This window comes from Polyodon spathula, chromosome 16 (genome assembly GCF_017654505.1).
Source record: "Polyodon spathula isolate WHYD16114869_AA chromosome 16, ASM1765450v1, whole genome shotgun sequence".
Classification (NCBI taxonomy): domain Eukaryota; kingdom Metazoa; phylum Chordata; class Actinopteri; order Acipenseriformes; family Polyodontidae; genus Polyodon; species Polyodon spathula.
In genome coordinates this window covers 9,415,338-9,437,418 of record NC_054549.1, presented here as the reverse complement: position 1 = coordinate 9,437,418, position 22,081 = coordinate 9,415,338, and the positions used below count along the sequence as shown (strand labels likewise).

Genomic DNA, 22,081 nt, shown 5'->3' with positions numbered 1-22,081 from the left:
ATCCCCCCCCCCCCCTCCCCCCCCCCCCCCCCACTCCCCCCCCCCTCCCCACCCCCCCCCGTCGTCCGCGGCCGCTTGTGCTCTCTGTTCCTTGTGCGGTGTTTTTTTTCTCCCCGCGGCCCGCCCGGCTCGCCTTGCGCGCCGTGCGTCGTGTGGTGGGCGGGGCCCCGTTTTTTTTCCGGCTGCGGGGGGAGGGGGTGCCCTGCCCGGGGGGGTGTCCGTCCTTCCCCTCCTCCTACCCCCCTTTGCAACCTCCTCAGCACGCAAAGCAGCAGCCACGCCACACGCAGGGTTCGCAAACCAAAACACTTCCCATCACACACACCACACAGGCAGCTCTCTCTTGCTATAGTGTTGTAGGTTTGACTCCAGTAGTGTGTTGCAGAGTATCTTCTTGCTGTGGTCTTTTGTGTTCGGTGCTCCTGGTTGTTCTGAAGAGTTCTCTTTCTATGCTGTGGTGTGGTTGCAGAGGCAGAGAGTCTCTTCTCTGCGTGGTTGTCTTTGTTTGTGTCGTGTGTGTGCTCCTTGTGTGGTTGGACAGATAGTCTCTTCTATGCTGTGGTGTTGTCGGTTTTTCGCCGTGTTGTCCTGTGTGTTTGCAGAGTTATCTCTGCTGTGGTCGGTGTCGGTGCTCCTGGTGTTTGCAGAACAGAGTCTTTCTCTGCTATGGTGTGTTGGTGTGGTTGGGTGTGTTGCTCCTGTGTGTTGCAGGGTCTCTTCTCTGCTGTGGTGTGTCGGTGCTCCTGTGTGTTGCAGGGTCTCTTCTCTGCTGTGGTGTGTCGGTGCTCCTGTGTGTTGCAGGGTCTCTTCTCTGCTGTGGTGTGTCGGTGCTCCTGTGTGTTGCAGGGTCTCTTCTCTGCTGTGGTGTGTCGGTGCTCCTGTGTGTTGCAGGGTCTCTTCTCTGCTGTGGTGTGTCGGTGCTCCTGTGTGTTGCAGAGTCTCTTCTCTGCTATGGTGTGTCGGTGCTCCTGTGTGTTGCAGAGCCTCTTCTCTGCTGTAGTGTGTCGGTGCTCCAGTGTGCTGCAGAGCCTCTTCTCTGCTATAGTGTGTCGGTGCTCCAGTGTGTTGCAGAGTCTCTTCTCTGCTATGGTGTGGTGTGTTTGCCCCACCACCTGTGCCGTTGAAGATCGCCTATAACCAGGGCCCTGGAATCAGTGACTGGTGTGTGGCTGGAAGGAGTACGCTGACACGGCACTCTGGAACTCATTCGGTTTAGAATACAGCAGCAGGAAGGAATTCCGGGAACACAGAGCAGCAGTAGCTAGCAGCAGGTTTTGAGGGGGGGGAGGGGGTGGCAGTAGAGGGGGGGGGGGTGGTTGGGTGGTTTGGGGGGGGGGTCACAGAATAGCAGAAGAGTCAGTACATTGTGATTTGAAAATCACTTCCACTCAAAATCTGCATGGACACATTTGTTGCCTGGTTTTTCACCCATGCTTGCCCCCCGCCCCCCCGTCCGCACCCTAAACTACCCCTGCAATTTTCCCTAGTCTACAGTGTGCTTCCACTGTGGTGTGCTTGTTATTGCATGTTTGCTGTGCTGTTACTTGTTGGGGGGGAAAAAGATCCTTGTCTAGGGAAAAAACAAGAAGATTAGAGAAACAACAAAAAGACCTTCCAGCAGCACACATGGCTCAGGTGGATAAGTGTGTTGACGTACGACACACACAACAGAAATGGCGATTGTCCCGCCTCACTACGAGTGAAATGAAAGGGTGGTTTCTGCACAGCTGCTGATTGGTTCCTGACAGTCTGCTTGTATGTGACAGAGAGAGAGAGAGTCGTGGCTCACCGGGGTCCTTGAGCTCTTGGCACACGATGTTCTCCAACAGCAGTGGCTGCCGGATCACCTTGGCTCGCTCGGCACGCTTCAGCGGCTTGGTGATGAGGAGCAGGTCAGTGAACAGAAAGCAGTACACATCCATCTGGAGAGCAGGGAGAGGGGTCAGCACACAGGGAGAGGGGTCAGCACACAGGGAGAGGGGTCAGCACACAGGGAGAGACCCACACACATATTCGGAATGCATTTTACCAGCCTGATAACTGTGCACCTTTCAAACAAACACACTGCTAATGCTTCAGATACCTAGCCTGACAAACACACACACACACACACACACATCCCAGACCTCTGCTCCTCTGTGACAATGAAATGGAGCTATGGACTTCGAATAAATACAGTGAAGGAGGACCCTTGTTCTGCACGCCAGAGAGGGGGAGTGAGTGGTGAGGGGTGGGATGGGCTCCAGGGGCTATACAGCATGGTCTGGAGGCGACTCGCGTTGCGTCTCCTCGATGGGGGGATGCTCGGTGGTGTGTGTGCAGCTCCCCTTGCTGTCTTGCCATCCTTCAGCGCAGCGCGCCCCCTCCGGTGCACGATGCCGGCCTCTCGGTCCTGGGGAGGTCGGTGCTGCCTCATGGGCATCAGGTGAGATCGAAGCGGGGGTAGATAGAATAGAATAGAAACCACGCAGGATCTGGGGAGGGAGGGGGGGGGAGACGGGAGGTGGGGGGGCGGGGGGGAAAGGGGAGGGCACAGCACAATGAGAGGTGAAAGGGAGGGGGGGAGCGTTTAATAAGAGTGTACAGTAGAAACCACGCAGGATCTGGGGAGGGAGGGGGAATGTGGGTCGAGGGGAGTGTTAGTGTTTAATAAGAGGTGTACAGTAGAAACCATGAGGATCTGGGGAGGCTGGGTGGGGGGGGGGATTCTACGGGGAGTGTTTAATAAGAGGGTACAGTAGAACCACGCAGGATCGGGGGAGGTGAGGGAGTGTTTAATAAGAGTGGACAGTAGAAAAAACCATGAAGGATCTGGGAGGGGGGGAGGGACGGGGGGGGAGGGGGAGCGTTTTGCTTTTTTGGGAGCGTTTGATTAGGGGAGCGTTTTAGTTTAAGTTGAGGGGAGGCGTTTAAACGCCGACGGTTAATAGCGTTTTTAATTGAGAGCGTTTTTGTGGGGGAAGCGTGGCCGTTTTTTTTTATTAGCCAGGTGGGAGCGTTTTTTTTATTTGTTTTTTTTAAAGATAAAAAGGAGCGAGGTTTTTTTTTTTTTTTGGGGTGAGAGCGTTTTTAGCGTTTTGGGGGAGAGGGGGAGAGGAGCCGTTTGGTTTTTTTTTGTTGGGGGGGGGATGAGAGTTTTTTGTTAGGGAGTAGGATGGAGCGTTTTTTTTGTTTTGTTTAAGCCGTTGATGGGGGGGGGGGGGAGCGTTGTTTTAATTAAGAGAGCTTAAGTAGAAACCACGTCAGGTCTGGGGATGGGGCGGGGGGGGAGTAGGGGGTGTGAAAGTTAGTATGTGTATTTAAGAGCGAGTGTTTTTTTAATAAGAGAGTGGTAACAGTAGAATAGAGAAAGTAGGAAAGAAAGGAGAGAAACCCATTACATTGCAGGATCGTGGGGTAAGAGGGGGGGCAGGATAAACGTAAGTGATCTAAAGGGGATTAGGGGGCGGGTAGGGGGGAAGTGTTTAATTTGGTGATTGGGTCAGGTTATGGGAATTGGGGGGGATTGGGAGGGGGGGGGGGGGGGGGAGGGGGAGGTAAAGTCAGGGTGTTAGTTTTGTGGGAAGTGGTTTTAGGGGGAGGTTTTATAATACGAGGACATAGAAGATAGAAGGAAAACCACGCCAAGTCGCAGGATTCGGGGAGGGGGGGGTGGGGGAGGGAAAGTGTGGGAAGTGGAAGTGAAGTGAGCGGAGGGGGGCGAAGTGTGAACAATTGGGGGATGTATAACATGTAAAGGGGAGGGGAGTGTTTACATAAGAGTCTTTAAGAGGGTGTACCGTAGAGATTAGAAACCACGCGGGATCTGGGGGAGGGTGGGGAGGGGGGGAGTGTTTAATAAGAGTACAGTAGAAACCACGCAGGATCTGCAAGGTCAGATGTTAATCGTTTCCAGTTTTGTTTTTGAAAAATAAAGATTTGCCCTGTATAGTTAGTACCGCTGAACGGAAAGCTTGTGAAGGAAAATGTGAACTATGGGATTTCTTTCATTTCTTTTTTTACAATTTGCTGCCAACATGCCTGCCCAGCAACGAATTAGCCAAACACTGTGAATTAAAGAATGGAGGCACATCAAAGGTCTCTGCTGTGTTTATATCTAACTTTAACAGACGGCTTTTGAGAAGGGCCCCGGGGTCACGTCCCTCCCCCGTCTCCTCCTCCTCCTCCTCCTCTCACCTTGTCGACCTCGTCGCTGCCCCCCTCCACCACCTCGGATAAGTGGATCCTCCCCGTGACGGCAGCCAGCCTCTGCTGCTCCTGCCGCTGGTGCATCCACGAGTTCACCTGGTTAATGAAGCGCTCGACCGAGCCCACCTGAGACACAGAGACACAGGGCTGAACACACACACTGAGACACAGACACTGAGACACACACACTGAGACACAGGACACGGGGCTGAACACACACAATGAGACACAGAGGAAATGAGACAAACCACTGAGACGCAGAGACACGGGGTTTTAACACCACACACTGAGACACACTAAGAGACACAGAGACATACACACTGAGACACTGAGACACACTGATACACACTCACTGAGACACAGAGACACTGAGACACACACACTGAACACACTCACTGAGACACAGAGACACTGAGACACACAAACTGGAGAGACACGAGACTGCCGAGACACACACACTGAGACACACACGCACTGAGACACACACACTGAGACACAGAGACACGGGGCCGAACACACACACTGAGAGACAGAGAACAGGGCTGCCTGAAACACACACTGAGACAGACACACAGGTTTTAACACACAGAACACACACACTAATAGATGTACATACACACAATGGTGGTTGTTGAGATTCGGTATTGACCAATCGATAATAAAACCACCAGTTGTGCGTCAGGCCTTGTCTTGTGGGTGGAAATATATTATGTGTCTCGATTGGCACTTCTGTAAATTAAAGTAATAGTGTGAATGGTACAAGACTGCCAAATGCAAAGCAAGCACTCTGGCTGGCTCAGTGGGTTGGGCACGTGGGCCGGCTCAGTGGGGGTAGGGCAATGGCTGGCTCGTTCCACTAGTGGCACTTGCTCCCGCATTCACAGGGTAGTCGAATGTAAGTATATCAAATGGTGTTGTTAAGCTTTGGAGATAATTCAAGTTTGTACCCCCCATTGCCCACCTACCTTATCAATGTAATGAGGTTTGATTTCAGTTGCAGCTGTGGAGCCAGCTTTCTTTTAATCCAGTTCAAGTCACAAATGAAACCAAGCTGAGAATCAGTGTACCCCCAGGCCCACCTCCCACAATGTAATGAGGTGATTCATGCAGCTGGAGAGAGACTTTTGTGCCCTGTTGAGAGCCAAAATCAGGCTCTGGGGTGTATAGATCATGTTGGTTTTTAAGGAGACTTTCCCACTGGAAGTGAAGATGGTTGGCACTGAGGAAGCAGGAGACCTGTGATTCACAGATGTCTGTTCAAACCCCATGGCAAGGGCAAGTGTTTTCCTTTCATTTTCAGACTTTGCCCTTTTTGAGACAAATCAGGTAATTTCCTGTATAGATCATGATAAAGGAGACTTTCCCATGGAAGTACAGTGGGAGCTGTGTGAGATGCACGTGGTCCCCCCCACCACTCCCCCCCCCCCCCCCCTCTCCCACCCCCCCCCCCCCCTTGCTGACTCTGGGCGGATGCAGCGTGGGCATAAGCATGATCTGCCTTCATCAGGAGGAAGTAAGACCTGTCCTTGGAAGAAGGATGAGGGGTATGGCCCCCCCATGCTTGGGAGCCGCGGAGTGGAAGGTGGGTGGTGTTTGATGCCTGTAAGAGAGAGGGAGGCTTAACGGTACTTGTGTAAGTTAAATAATTTTTTTAGTACTAAATTTTGTAAGACAAAGCCTACATTAGCCTCCTATCTCTTAGGCAGCTCCACTCTCACCACAGTCAGATAGGGGAATGGGGGGGGTCTGGCACCCCCTGTTGTGAGGAGAGTGGAAGGGGTGGTGTTGCTGCCCAGAGAGATATATGAGGTTAACTGTACTTTGTCTTGTACTATAACCATCTGTCTTATAGTACAAGACAAAGTACAGTTAACCTCATATATCTCTCTGGGCAGCAACACCACCCCTTCCACTCTCCTCACAACAGGGGGGGGGGGGCAGACCCCCCCCATTCCCCTCCTCCACAGGGCAGGTCTTCTCCTCCTGTGGAAACACAATCAGCATCATAACTCACCTCCAGGAGCTGGATTTGAACCCCTGTCTTCAGGGAGAGAAGGCTGTGGGATTAGCCCACTGCACCACCAGCTGCCACAGGAAAGAGCTGCTCCACGCTGACCTCTAAGGTAAATTAACCAAGGCTCTGAAAAGAAAGAAGGAAGGTGCAGGATTTGAACCCAGTTCTCTAAAGAACCTACATGTGCATCCACCCAGTGTGCCACCGGTCTCCTCGTGACAGGATCCTCTAAGCTTTTAAATGAGATTCACTTCCCTTGTCAGGTAGATCCCATGCGTCAAATTGAGAATCGTGGCTCTTATTGCACTACTGCAGAGTTTCATTCCAATGAAGCTATGAGTGATCATCAAACACAAACCTGTTATATAGCATAGCTGTGAGGTAGACAGCAGGGACACCAGGCTTCAGGCTATGAGTGTCAGACACACCTGTTTCCATCTGTGTCCAGTTGGTCAAGCTGTGGACGCTGCAGCTCTATAATAATTCCTCGTCCAGGGTGTTGACCGTGTAAAGTCTCTTAGAGATGAGCAGGGACAGCTTGGACGTTTAACATTCCCCCCCCCCCCAACATGCTGCTGTAAACCGTCCCCCCCCCCCCCCCCCCCTCCTCACCCAGTGTGAGGAGTCCGGCTCTAGGCGCCTATGTTTTCTTTGAGCACGATCTTCCCATGCAGCAGGATGGGTACTTGGAGGCGGATGGGCTGGGGCTTCAAAGCATGTTGTCAGCTTGAGCCGGGTTCACTGCTTGTGAGTCTTGACCACGAGGAGGAGGAGCACAGAGGGAGAGAGAGAGAGACAGAGGAGAGAGAAAGACAGACAGAGAGCAGGAGAGAGAGAGAGGAGAGAGAATCAGAGAGAGAGGAGAGAGAAGAGGGAGACAGCGGAGAGAGAGAGAGAGCGGACAGAGAGGGAGAGAGAGAGGGAGAGACAGAGCGAGAGAGAGAGAGAGGGAGACAGAGAGGAGAGAGAGAAGAGAGAGAGGAGAGAGAGGGAGACAGAGAGAGGAGAGAGAGAGAAAGAGAGAAAGAGAAAGAGAGAGAGAGAGAGAGAGAGGAGAGGCGACAGAGAGAGAGAGAGAGAGACAGGCAGAGTTAGAGACAGAGACAGAGAGAGACAGACCCACAGTCAGACTGGTCTCACCACACACATCGAAACAGGTTACACCATGAAGTCATAACCCAATATTGACAACATTGTATTTTCACACCTGGAACAAACCTTTATAAAAAGACATATGAAGGAGGAGTGTGGTCTCCCCGGAGCGTCTGCTCCCCTCACTCGCTGATGTAGGTCTGAAACAGCTAATTGTCGCTCAGCAGGACCCCGTCATGTGTCCTATTGTCAGGCTCGCTGCATGCACAGTGTCCGAGTATAGGGATTGAACAGTGAGCGAATGCAGACCCAAACAAACGGAGAGAGAGACACGAGAGGAGCGGGTTATTAGAGAGAGTCGTGTGGGTTCTGGTGTGGTATGTGTGAGTGCGCTCTGTTGTGTCTATATGAGTGGTGTGTGTGCCGTGCGCCCTCTGTGTGTTGCCCACTCTGTGCGGTGTGTGTGCTCGGTGTCCTCCCGTGATGACAGCAAGATTGCAGCTGGTCCGGGTTCATGCAGATCTCGTCACGGCGCGCTGTCTCCAGCAGTTTGGTGCGGGTTTTTTTCGGGCCAATCACCACCTCCCTCCACACGCGCGCGGTGCGCTGCAGGATTTCCCCGATGTTGATGAAGAGCCGCTGGGCTGCCACCTAGAGCAGCAGACCAGAATCCGCATGTCAGCAAGGGTGCCAGGACAACAGCGTTGCGAGCGGAGAGGGGAGAGGAAACAGGGCAACAATAAACACAGAGAGGGGAGAGGAAACAGGGCAACAATAAACACAGAGAGAGGAGAGGAAACAGGGCAACAATAAACACAGAGATGAGAGGAAACGGCAACAATAAACACAGAGAGAGGAGAGGAAACAGGGCAACAATAAACACAGAGATAGGAGAGGAAACAGGGCAACAATAAACACAGAGAGAGGAGAGGAAAAAGGGCAACAAAAAACACAGAGAGAGGAGAGGAAACGGCAACAATAAACAGAGAGGAGAGGAAACAGGGCAACAATAAACACAGAGAGAGGAGAGGAAACAGGGCAACAATAAACACAGAGAGGGGAGAGGAAACAGGGCAACAATAAACACAGAGAGGGAGAGGAAACAGGGCAACAATAAACACAGAGAGAGGAGAGGAAACAGGGCAACAATAAACACAGAGAGGAGAGGAAACAGGGCAACAATAAACACAGAGAGGAGAGGAAACAGGGCAACAATAAACAGAGAGAGGAGAGGAAACAGGGAAACAATAAACACAGAGATGAGAGGAAACACAGAGAGAGGAGAGGAAACAGAGGGCAACAATAAACACAGAGAGGAGAGGAAACAGGGCAACAATAAACACAGAGAGGAGAGGAAACAGGGCAACAATAAACACAGAGAGAGGAGAGGAAACAGGGCAACAATAAACACAGAGAGGGGAGAGGAAACAGGGCAACAATAAACAGAGAGAGGAGAGGAAACAGGGCAACAATAAACACAGAGAGGGGAGAGGAAACAGGGCAACAAAAAACACAGAGAGGGGAGAGGAAACAGGGCAACAATAAACACAGAGAGAGGAGAGGAAACAGGGCAACAATAAACACAGAGAGAGGAGAGGAAACAGGGCAACAATAAACACAGAGAGAGGAGAGGAAACAGGGCAACAATAAACACAGAGAGGAGAGGAAACAGGGCAACAATAAACACAGAGAAGAGGACAGGGCAACAATAAACACAGAGATAGGAGAGGAAACAGGGCAACAATAAACACAGAGATAGGAGAGGAAACAGGGCAACAATAAACACAGAGATAGGAGAGGAAACAGGGCAACAATAAACACAGAGAGAGGAGAGGAAACAGGGCAACAATAAACACAGAGATAGGAGAGGAAACAGGGCAACAATAAACACAGAGAGAGGAGAGGAAACAGGGCAACAATAAACACAGAGAGGAGAGGAAACAGGGCAACAATAAACAGAGGAGAGGAAACAGGGCAACAATAAACACAGAGAGAGGAGAGGAAACAGGGCAACAATAAACACAGAGAGAGGAGAGGAAACAGGGCAACAATAAACACAGAGAGGGGAGAGGAAACAGGGCAACAATAAACACAGAGAGGGGAGAGGAAACAGGGCAACAATAAACACAGAGAGGGGAGAGGAAACAGGGCAACAATAAACACAGAGAGGAGAGGAAACAGGAACAATAAACAGAGAAACAGCAACAATAAACAGAGAGGAGAGGAAACAGCAACAATAAACAGAGAGAGGAGAGGAAACAGGACAACAATAAACACAGAGAGGAGAGGAAACAGGCAACAATAAACACAGAGAGAGGAGAGGAGCAAACAGGGCAACAAAAAACACAGAGAGGGGAGAGGAAACAGGGCAACAAAAAACACAGAGAGAGGAGAGGAAAAAGGGCAACAATAAACACAGAGAGAGGAGAGGAAACAGGGCAACAATAAACACAGAGAGGGAGAGGGAAACAGGGCAACAATAAACACAGAGAGAGGAGAGGAAACAGGGCAACAATAAACACAGAGAGGGGAGAGGAAACAGGGCAACAATAAACACAGAGAGAGGAGAGGAAACAGGACAACAATAAACACAGAGAGGGGAGAGGAAACAGGGCAACAATAAACACAGAGAGAGGAGAGGAAACGGGAACAATAAACAGAGAGGAGAGGAAACAGGGCAACAATAAACACAGAGAGAGGAGAGGAAACAGGGCAACAATAAACAGAGAGAGAGGAGAGGAAACAGGACAACAATAAACACAGAGAGGGAGAGGAAACAGGGCAACAATAAACACAGAGATAGGAGAGGAAACAGGGCAACAATAAACACAGAGATAGGAGAGGAAACAGGGCAACAATAAACACAGAGAGGGGAGAGGAAACAGGGCAACAATAAACACAGAGAGAGGAAACAGGCAACAATAAACACAGAGAGGAGACAGGGCAACAATAAACACAGAGAGAGGAGAGGAAACAGGGCAACAAAAAACACAGAGAGAGGAGAGGAAAAAGGGCAACAAAAAACACAGAGAGAGGAGAGGAAACAGGACAACAATAAACACAGAGAGGAGAGGAAACAGGGCAACAAAAAACACAGAGAGAGGAGAGGAAACAGGGCAACAATAAACAGAGAGGAGAGGAAACAGGGCAAAACACAGAGAGGAGAGGAAACAGGGCAACAATAAACACAGAGAGAGGAGAGGAAACAGGGCAACAATAAACACAGAGAGGAGAGAGGAAACAGGGCAACAATAAACACAGAGAGGGGAGAGGAAACAGGGCAACAATAAACACAGAGATAGGAGAGGAAACAGGGCAACAATAAACACAGAGAGGGAGAGAAACAGGGCAACAATAAACACAGAGAGACAGAGGAAACAGGGCAACAATAAACAGAGAGGAGAGGAAACAGCAACAATAAACACAGAGGAGAGAGGAAACAGCAACAATAAACAGAGAGAGAGGAAACAGGCAACAATAAACAGAGAGAGAGAGGAAACAGGCAACAATAAACACAGAGGAGAGGAAACGGTGAACAATAAACATGAGAGGAGGAAACAGGGCAACAATAAACAGAGAGAGGAGAGGAAACAGGGCAACAATAAACACAGAGGAGAGGAAACAGTGAACAATAAACAGAGAGAGGAAACAGGCAACAATAAACAGGAGGAGGGAAACAGGGCAAGGATAAACAGAGGAGACGTCCGCCAAGGATAAACAGAGGAACTAAGTAATACAAAGAGGAGAGGATACGGTGACAACATGAGGGCACCAAAACAATAAAACAGTGGAGGGAATGGTGACAACAGTGACATAAAAAGGAGGAGGAAACGAGCAACAACAGGAGGTTTAGGAAACAGGCAGGAAGACGAGGAACCACAGACAGACACACCAGTGCAGGTCGAGCACACCCACAGACTAAGTGACAGGACAGACACACAGACACACAGACACACAGACAGACACACCCACACACAGACACACAGACGCTCACGTCAGTGATGACTCGGAGCTTCCTGATGTAGAGGGCCTCAGTCTGAAGCAGCTCCCAGATCGCCTCCTGCTGGTGGCATTGTTTCATGCTCAGGGCCTGTCAGGAAGCAGAGACAGAGTTTGAGCACACAGCCCAGCTGCTGCACCCCCAGGACCGCCAGTCACTGTGGGCACAACTGCACCAGGTATTTATATCTATCTGTCCATTTTATAACGCTGGTACATTTCATTCAAAGTTAGGGCAGGGGGACTGCTTGAACTCCAGAGCACTCACACAAACTCTTTCAAATTTTAAATAGAGTGCATTAAAAAATCATGATGGATTCACACAGCCTTTCAAACACAACCTTCATCCACGGTCCGTTTCAGGAATATCAAACTATCAAAAAGGCTAAAAATGACAAAGAATGCTCGAAGTAACCCGTGCGTGAGAGCCTGGTGAACAGAGCTCAGTCTGATCAGGGCTGAGAGGAGAGGACCGGGGAGCTGTCTGATCAGCTCCTAGCTTACACTGGCAGGACAGTGAGAGACAGGACCTAGACCCGGGAAACGACAGCCAGGGCAACTCCACCGAAGAGTCCTCTCGCAGCTTTAGATCTCTTTCCATTAACACTTAAAGCTTTTATTGTGTTTTAATTCACTTTAGGGTTAAAACACCCACTTTCTCTCTCCCGGGTCCTCTGAACTCTGACTATCAGTTCGTTACACAAAGCTGATCCTGGGAGCGGTAACACCAACAGCTGTTCCCAGAATCCTGCACAGGGTCTGAGACACTGTATACAGTGCACGTTACACAGTGGAGCAGCTACACACAGGGTCTGAGACACTGTATACAGTGCACGTTACACAGTGGAGCAGCTACACACAGGGTCTGAGACACTGTATACAGTGCACGTTACACAGTGGAGCAGCTACACACAGGGTCTGAGACACTGTATACAGTGCACGTTACACAGTGGAGCAGCTACACACAGGGTCTGAGACACTGTATACAGTGCACGTTACACAGTGGAGCAGCTACACACAGGGTCTGACAAACTGTATACAGTGCACGTTACACAGTGGAGCAGCTACACACAGGGTCTGAGACACTGTATACAGTGCACGTTACACAGTGGAGCAGCTACACACAGGGTCTGAAGCATGACTACTAGAATGAATCTGTCTGGTCTCTCCACTGCCGTCTCTCCTGGATAAACCAGCCTGGCCCCTTGTTGCAGAATAAATGCTCATGTTGATGCTGCAGGTCTATACTGCCACTATGCTTGGGGACTACACTGCACAATGCTATAGAAGCCTGGACTATACTGTACAATAGGCTGATAATAAAACCAGGAATGGACTGCAGCGCTCTGTAGAGGAGTCTCATTCCCCTCCTGCTGCTATACCTGCGGGGCATCGATGAGCTGCTGCCAGGACTCCTCCAGGGGCAGGCCGGGATCCTCCTCCTCCTCCTCCTCCCAGGAGTCCAGCTGTTTCGGCATCTTGGGCAGCCCCAGCGTGGTGCAGCTGTGCAGCTTCTCTGGCATCTTGCGGTCAGCTCCTACACAGAGAGAGGGGGGAGAGAGAGAAAGGGAGAGAGAGAAGGCGAGAATAGAGAGAGAGAGAGAGAGAGAGGAGAGAGACAGGGGAGGGGGAGAGGGGGAGAGGGATGAGGTAGCTTGAAGGGGAGCAGAGGAGAGGGAGTGGAGAGGGAAGAGACGACGAGGGAGCTGAGCTGAGAGAGGGAGGGGAGAGAGGGGGAGGAGAGAGGGAGGAGAGAGAGAGGGAGAGAGGGAGAGCGAGGGAGAGGGAGGGGGAAGAGAGAGAGAGAGGGAGAGGGAGGGAGAGAGAGAGAGGTGGAGAGAGAGGGAAGTGGACAGAGGAGAAGGGATGATCGAAGAGGAGAGGAGAGAGGGGGGAGGTCAGAGGGGAGAGAGTGGGGAGGAGGGAGCATAGAGCGGGCAGAACGGAAGAGGAGGGAGGGAGAGAGGGGAGAGGGAGATGGAGAGAGGGAGGGAGGGAGAGAGGGGAGAGGGAGAGGGAGAGGAGAGAGAAAGAGGGGAGAGAGAGAGGGAGAGAGAGAGAGAGAGAGGAGAGAAGGGGAGAGGGAGGAGGGGGGAGGGAGGAGAGGGGAGGGGGAGTCAGAGGACGGAGAGGAGAGGAGAGAGGAAGGGAGCGAGGGAGAGGGAGGGGTGGAAGTCAGAGGGAGAGAGGGAGGAGAAGAGAGGTGAGACGAGAGGAGGAGAGAGAGAGAGGGAGGGAGAGGGAGTCAGAGGAAGGAGGGAGAGGGAGGGGGAGAGAGAGAGAAGAGGTCACGTGAGATGTAGAGATCGATGTTGGAGGGGGGGAGAGGGGGGGAGGTCAGAGGAGAGAGAGAGAGTATACAGTGCAGAGGAGGGAGCAGGGAGGTCTGAGACACTGAAGAAGAGGGAGGGGGAGAGAGGGGGAGAGAGAAGAGAGAGAGGAGAGAGAGGATAAGGGAGAGGGGAAGGAGAGAGAGAGAGAGGAGGAGAGGGGATAGGGGGAGTGGGGGGAAGAAAGAGTAGGGAGAGGGGAAGGGGGAGATGAGAGGGAGTGGGAGGGGGGACGAGGGATGAGGCGGGGAGAGAGAGAACGGAGAGGAGAGGCTGGAGACGAGGGAGGGAGGGAGGGATGGGAGTCAGAGGAGAGAGGGAGGAGGGGATGAGGGGGAGGGAGAGAGAGGGTGAGAGAGGGAGGGAGGGAGCAGAGAGCGAGGGTCTGAGGGAGGGAGAGTCACGAGAGAGGGAGAGCTAGAGGAGAGGGAGGGAGGAGGAGCACGAGAGACAGGAGGAGAGGAGGGAGGGAGGGAGAGAGTGAGAGAGATGAGAGAGGGAGGAGAGAGAGAGAGAGAGATAGAGAGAGAGAGAGGGATAGAGAGAGGGAGAGGGAGGGGAGCAGCTTGCAGAGAGAGTGGAGGGAGGGTTAGGATGGTGAGAGGATAGAGGGAGGGACGGGCGGAGTCGGAGAGGCAGGGAGGGGAGAGTTCTGGGGGGCGCGAGGGAGCGACGAGGGAGAGGGAGGGGGATGTCCGACGAGAGCGAAGAGAGGTACTAGAGAGGGAGAGGAGGGAGAGGGGGAGAGCGGAGGGGGAGGAGGGAGAAAGAGAAAGGAGGGAGAGAGAGGGGGAGGGGGGGGATAGAGTAAGGGCTCTACCTGACGAAACACGAGACTTCTCCGACAGGGGGAGGGAGGTAGAGAGACCTCGAGAGGAATGTATGAGAGAGAGGGAGAGGGTACACGACGGAGGAGAGAGAGGGGGAGTGGGAGAGAGAGGGGGAGAGAGGAGGAGAGAGAGAGAGAGAGAGAGAGAGAGAGAGAGGGCGAGGGAGGAGTGAGGGAGGGAGAGGTCAGGGGAGGAGAGGGAATGAGAGAGAGGGAGCGGGCGGGGGAGTCAGGAGGGGAGAGGGAGGGAGAGGGAGAGAGGAGAGGGAGGGAGAGAGGGGAGAGGAGGGGAGAGAGAGAGAGAGAGAGAGGGGAGGAGAGGGAGAGAGGGAGGGAGGGGGGGAGAGAGAGAGAGAGAGAGAGGGGGAGGGGAGTAGGAGGGAGGGGAGGGAAGTCAGAGGAGAGGAAGTGGGGAGCAGGGAGAGGGAGGGGGAGAGAGAGAGAGGGGGAGAGAGAGAGGGAGGGGAGGGAGAGAGAGAGTTAGGGAGAGGGAGAGAGGGGTCCAAGACTACTACTAAGAGGGGTGGGGGTGAGAGTGGAGAGGGTACATTAAGTCAGGGGACAGTTCAGGCTAATCGCGGATTGTGGGGGGAGCAGGTCTCAGGGTACATGTGAGAGAGTACAGGTGGGGCGGGAACTCAGTACTCAGGGTACAGGTGTATGATACTAACTTACAATCCTAGTGGGGGCGGCAGAGTCAGGGTACAGGTCATGAGGTACAGTGTTGAGGAGGTACAGTGTGGGGGTGCAGTGTCAGGGTACAGTGTTGAGGTACAGTGTGGGGGTGCAGTGTCAGGGTACAGTGTTGAGGTACAGTGTGGGGGGGCAGTGTCAGGGTACAGTGTTGAGGTACAGTGTGGGGGTGCAGTGTCAGGGTACAGTGTTGAGGTACAGTGTGGGGGGGCAGTGTCAGGGTACAGTGTTGAGGTACAGTGTGGGGGTGCAGTGTCAGGGTACATTGTTGAGGTACAGTGTGGGGGTGCAGTGTCAGGGTACATTGTTGAGGTACAGTGTGGGGGGGCAGTGTCAGGGGGTACAGTGTTGAGGTACAGTGTGGGGGGGCAGTGTCAGGGTACAGTGTTGAGGTACAGTGTGGGGGGGCAGTGTTGGGGTACGAGGGGGTCTCACCTTGTTGAAGGGTCCCGCTCCGGCCGCAGCTCCAAAGAACCCACTGAACCTGCTGGCCGCTTTGTTCTTCCTCTTCTCTGACCCGGACCCCCCCGGGCCACCCAGAGCCTCCAATCCCACGCTGCTGGGCAGAGAGGCGCTGTGCTGGGGCAGGGAGTCAGGGAGAGGGATGCTGGAGTCCCCCAGGAACTCTGTGATGTTCTTCCTCCTGCGTGCCTGGGCCTGAGAGAGCACAAATCATCACTGAACACCATCCTGAGACAGAGAGAGGACAACACACACCAGAGATCAAATACACAAACGAATCATCACTGAACACCATGCTGAAAGAGAGAGAGAGAGAGAGAAGACAACACACACCAGAGATCAAATACACAAATGAATCATCACTGAACACCATGCTGAAAGACAGAGAGAGAGAGAGAGAGAGAGAGAGAGAAGAGAGAGAGAGATGAGAGAGGAGTGAGAACCAATGGTGAGAGAGGAGGACACTTTACACCACACCAAGAGATCAAATACAAAACACATCATCAGTGAACACTGAGATGAGACGAGAGAGAGAGAGAGAGAAGGATAGAGAGAGAGAGAGAGAGAGACAACAAGAGACCAGAGGTCGAATCATCACTGGACACCATGCTGAGAGAGAGAGAGAGAGAGAGACAACACACACCAGAGATCAAATACACAAACAAATCATCACTGAACACCATGCTGAAAGAGAGAGAGAGAGAGAAGACAACACACACCAGAGATCAAATACACAAACGAATCATCACTGAACACCATGCTGAAAGACAGAGAGAGAGAGAAGACAACACACACCAAAGATAAAATACACAAACGAATCATCACTGAACACCATGCTGAAAGAGAGAGAGAGAAGACAACACACACCAGAGATCAAATACACAAACGAATCATCACTGAACACCATGCTGAAAGAGAGAGAGAGAGAGAAGACAACACACACCAGAGATCAAATACACAAACAAATCATCACTGAACACCATGCTGAAGAGAGAGAGAGAGAGAGAGAAGGCAACGCACCGAGGACGCGACAGAGAGAATACAACCCCCCACATCAAATCACAAAGAGAGACAACACACACCAGAGATCAAATACACAAACAAATCCCACCCCCCCCCCCCCCCCCCCCCCCCCCCCCCCCCCCCCCCCGACTCAACCTCCCAGCGTCTCTAAACACCTCAATGAAAAGACAGAGCTCTGTCTAGTCGTGACCGAGTGCGCCGAAGCAGCTCTGTCTCGTCACCCCACCTGCTGAATCACAGCCTCTCTGCTTCCTCCTGACGCAGAGCTTCCCTCATCCTTTCCATCAACACAGCACAGGTAACGCACTGCAGCACGAGAGCACAGGGTATTCAAACCATTCTGTGAAAACACACGCGGCTCGAAGCAAACAACCCTTCCAGAGCGTTTAGACACCGCAGGGAAACAAGCAGCTTAACATCTCCATTCCACTCCTTTACAAAACACAGGAGTTCACACGACAGTGAGCACAGGCAAACACAAGAACACCCAGGGGGGGGGGGGGGGGGGGGGGGGGGGTCCAGAAGAATCCGGTATTTATGTATTTATTATAACAATCGACACACAGGTCAATGAATAATTCCTAAAGACGGCAGCTTGATCCTGCTGCAGGACTACTTTTAAAAAGCTGTCAAAACTGACTTCAAAATAATAATAAAAAATAATAATAATCTAGTAATTCAATGCCTGCAAAACGAAACCAAACTGAAACTCAACTCCAGATTATCCACTGGCCTTTTGAACAACTACAATCAGAATAGCAAGTCTCAATAAACTCCAGAAAGTCTGCCTGCCTGCCTGCCTGCCTGTCTGCCTGTCTGTCTGTCTGTCTGAGTGCCCCCATTGAGACTTCCTGAGTTCTTCTCATTATGACTGATACCTCTGTCCTCTCCTGTGCCCCTCTGCTTCTCTGTGTCTGCCAGTCCTCTTTGTTTCTGTCCTTCGTCCCGCTAGCTGCATTGTTTTTGGGCAGGCGGGCACCCCCTCCACTGAATCTCTGCACGAGCTCTGCCACCAGCCCGCTGCAGTGAGTGAGGATAACCCCCGGTTCTTCGTGCAGAACACTCCAGGAATTGGTGCTGAAGTTGGGCATGGTGGAGCTGGGCTGCCAGGCTGCTCTCTCAAGACTCCCTGCGCAGGGTCAGAAACTCTTGCTCACCCAGCTCCCAGTCCTGGGGTTCAGAACTACCAGTGATTACCTGTTACCCAAGCAACGAGGCTCCTGGTAGACAAACATGCATGGCTGGCTTCTCTATCCACAGTGTTCCAGAGCTGCTTCACAATCCACAGTGTTCCAGAGCTGCTTCTCTAGGAGCGCTGGACAGCGCCAGGGACCTTGCAGAGAGAAGCAGCAATCACAGAGTCTCCCTGCCTGCCCGTTCCACAGCGCCAAACACAGAGTCTCCCTGCCTGCCCGTTCCACAGCGCCAATCACAGAGTCTCCCTGCCTGCCCGTTCCACAGCACCAAACACAGAGTCTCCCTGCCTGTCCGTTCCACAGCGCCAAACACAGAGTCTCCCTGCCTGCCCGTTCCACAACGCCAAACACAGAGTCTCCCTGCCTGCCCGTTCCACAACGCCAAACACAGAGTCTCCCTGCCTGCCCGTTCCACAACGCCAAACACAGAGTCTCCCTGCCTGCCCGTTCCACAACGCCCCTGCCTGCCCGTTCCAAACACAGAGTCTCCCTGCCTGCCCGTTCCACAGCGCCAAACACAGAGTCTCCCTGCCTGCCCGTTCCACAGCGCCAAACACAGAGTCTCCCTGCCTGTCCGTTCCACAGCGCCAAACACAGAGTCTCCCTGCCTGTCTGTTCCACAGCGCCAAACACAGAGTCTCCCTGCCTGTCCGTTCCACAGCGCCAAACACAGAGTCTCCCTGCCTGTCTGTTCCACAGCGCCAATCACAGAGTCTCCCTGCCTGTCTGTTCCACAGCGCCAATCACAGAGTCTCCCTGCCTGTCCGTTCCACAGCGCCAATCACAGAGTCTCCCTGCCTGCCCGTTCCACAGCGCCAAACACAGAGTCTCCCTGCCTGTCCGTTCCACAGCGCCAATCACAGAGTCTCCCTGCCTGCCCGTTCCACAGCGCCAAACACAGAGTCTCCCTGCCTGTCTGTTCCACAGCGCCAATCACAGAGTCTCCCTGCCTGTCCGTTCCACAGCGCCAAACACAGAGTCTCCCTGCCTGTCCGTTCCACAGCGCCAAACACAGAGTCTCCCTGCCTGCCCGTTCCACACGCCAAACACAGAGTCTCCCTGCCTGTCCGTTCCACAGCGCCAATCACAGAGCCTCCCTGCCTGTCTGTTCCACTGCGCAGGGGCAGTCTGACTTCTTCCCTGGTCTCTACTGTTCGTGTTGCTCAGCTGTCGGGGTGCAGGTGCAAAGCCTTTCCGAGAGAACTCCAGAAACCAGGATGAAAAGTGAAACAATCTACAAGAAGACAACGCGTTCCTTCTCAATCCCGCTCCCTCGTTTTATTAATCGTTAATGATTAACTGTTTATTACCAGGTTCAGCCCTTCTGCCCTGGACAGAGGGGGGAGGGGGGGGGCAATAACAAAATAACCATGGGGGCAAAGAGCAGCTGGCAGAACCCGGAACAGAGAATTAATCAATAAGTCACTCATAACTTCAAACACTCAGGGAAGCTCATTTTAACAAACAGCGACCTGAGCACCCTGCACTCCGAAGAGCAGGCCTGCCCCGTCACACAGCTCACTGCAACAGAACATAAACCACAGAGAGGTCTGGTAAAGCACAGGGAAGCATTGTAAAGCACAGAGAGGTCTGGTAAAGCATAGGGAAGCATTGTAAAGCACAGAGAGGTCTGGTAAAGCATAGGGAAGCATTGTAAAGCACAGAGAGGTCTGGTAAAGCATAGGGAAGCATTGTAAAGCACAGAGAGGTATGGTAAAGCATAGGGAAGCATTGTAAAGCACAGAGAGGTCTGGTAAAGCATAGAAGCATTGTACAGCACAGAGAGGTGTGCATTGTAAAGCACAGAGAGGTGTGGTAAAGCACAGGGAAGCATTGTAAAGCACAGAGAGGTCTGGTAAAGCTTAGGGCATCATTGTAAAGCACAGAGACCTCTGGAGGTCTGGAGTGCCAATGCAAAGTACTGTAGAGGCAGATCAACCCTCCACACCACACACCCGTCAAACAACTCAACCATCGTCTCACTATGGGACTGAAACAGACCTCTATACTGTGCCTCTTAGAGTCATACTCTTTCTTTCATAGACCTCTATACAGCTCTGCAGTGTTGAGATCTCTTTCCTATAGACCTCTATACAGCTCTGCAGAGTGGGGTTCTCTTTCCTATAGACCTCTATACAGCTCTGCAGAGTGGGGTTCTCTTTCCTATAGACCTCTATACAGCTCTGCAGAGTGGGGTTCTCTTTCCTATAGACCTCTATACAGCTCTGCAGAGTGGGGTTCTCTTTCCTATAGACCTCTATACAGCTCTGCAGAGTGGGGTTCTCTTTCCTATAGACCTCTATACAGCTCTGCAGAGTGGAGATCTCTTTCCTATAGACCTCTATACAGCTCTGCAGCAGTGTGGAGTTCTCTTTCCTATAGACCTCTATACAGCTCTGCAGTGTGGAGATCTCTTTCCTATAGACCTCTATACAGCTCTGCTGAGTGGAGTTCTCTTTCCTATAGACCTCTATACAGCTCTGCAGTGTGGAGTTCTCTTTCCTATAGACCTCTATACAGCTCTGCAGTGTTAAAGGTATTAAAGTCTCCAGTCTCAATCTCAGCCTCTGAGCGCATGCAGAGTGCTGGGAGCTGCCTCTCTGTGCTGGATTTCACTGACGTGCAAATACAGGATGCAAACTTGCTGCACCCTGCTCTACCGGGAATAACGACCTGGGACAATTCCTGGAATCACTGTCTGTCAGCTAGGTTGTGTGTGCTACAAACAGCTGCTGGTGCTGGGAGGGGATCAGCTAGGCTGTTCTGACTGGGCTGCTGTGTTGGGAGGGGATCAGCTAGTGTGTCTGGGAGGGGATCAGCTAGGCTGTGTCTGGGAGGGGATCAGCTAGGCTGTGTGTCTGGGAGGGGATCAGCTAGGCTGTGTGTCTGGGAGGGGATCAGCTAGGCTGTGTGTCTGGGAGGGGATCAGCTAGGCTGTGTGTCTGGGAGGGGATCAGCTAGGCTGTGTGTCTGGGAGGGGATCAGCTAGGCTGTGTCTGGGAGGGGATCAGCTAGGCTGTGTGTCTGGGAGGGGATCAGCTAGGCTGTGTGTCTGGGAGGGGATCAGCTAGGCTGTGTGTCTGGGAGGGGATCAGCTAGGCTGTGTGTCTGGGAGGGGATCAGCTAGGCTGTGTGTCTGGGAGGGGATCAGCTAGGCTGTGTGTCTGGGAGGGGATCAGCTAGGCTGTGTGTCTGGGAGGGGATCAGCTAGGCTGTGTGTCTGGGAGGGGATCAGCTAGGCTGTGTGTCTGGGAGGGGATCAGCTAGGCTGTGTGTCTGGGAGGGGGATCAGCTAGGCTGTGTGTCTGGGAGGGGATCAGCTAGGCTGTGTGTCTGGGAGGGGATCAGCTAGGCTGTGTGTCTGGGAGGGGATCAGCTAGGCTGTGTGTCTGGGAGGGGATCAGCTAGGCTGTGTGTCTGGGAGGGGATCAGCTAGGCTGTGTGTCTGGGAGGGGATCAGCTAGGCTGTGTGTCTGGGAGGGGATCAGCTAGGCTGTGTGTCTGGGAGGGGATCAGCTAGGCTGTGTGTCTGGGAGGGGATCAGCTAGGCTGTGTGTCTGGGAGGGGATCAGCTAGGCTGTGTGTCTGGGAGGGGATCAGCTAGGCTGTGTGTCTGGGAGGGGATCAGCTAGGCTGTGTGTCTGGGAGGGGATCAGCTAGGCTGTGTGTCTGGGAGGGGATCAGCTAGGCTGTGTGTCTGGGAGGGGATCAGCTAGGCTGTGTGTCTGGGAGGGGATCAGCTAGGCTGTGTGTCTGGGAGGGGATCAGCTAGGCTGTGTGTCTGGGAGGGGATCAGCTAGGCTGTGTGTCTGGGAGGGGATCAGCTAGGCTGTGTGTCTGGGAGGGGATCAGCTAGGCTGTGTGTCTGGGAGGGGATCAGCTAGGCTGTGTGTCTGGGAGGGGATCAGCTAGGCTGTGTGTCTGGGAGGGGATCAGCTAGGCTGTGTGTCTGGGAGGGGATCAGCTAGGCTGTGTGTCTGGGAGGGGATCAGCTAGGCTGTGTGTCTGGGAGGGGATCAGCTAGGCTGTGTGTCTGGGAGGGGATCAGCTAGGCTGTGTGTCTGAGAGGGGATCAGCTAGGCTGTGTGTCTGACAGGGGATCAGCTAGGCTGTGTGTCTGGGAGGGGATCAGCTAGGCTGTGTGTCTGGGAGGGGATCAGCTAGGCTGTGTGTCTGGGAGGGGATCAGCTAGGCTGTGTGTCTGGGAGGGGATCAGCTAGGCTGTGTGTCTGGGAGGGGATCAGCTAGGCTGTGT

At 52.8% G+C, this 22,081-nt stretch overlaps 1 protein-coding gene across 1 annotated transcript in view; it reads right to left on the bottom strand.

The window, feature by feature from the left end:
- The window catches only part of LOC121328924 (pleckstrin homology domain-containing family G member 5-like), a 42,726-nt gene that overhangs the window by 16,679 nt on the left and 3,966 nt on the right, over positions 1 to 22,081 (bottom strand). The window contains exon 4 of the mRNA XM_041274070.1: positions 15,580 to 15,802. Within this exon, the coding sequence (XP_041130004.1) occupies positions 15,580 to 15,802 (223 nt within the window). The remainder of the gene's footprint in view (positions 1 to 15,579; positions 15,803 to 22,081) is intronic.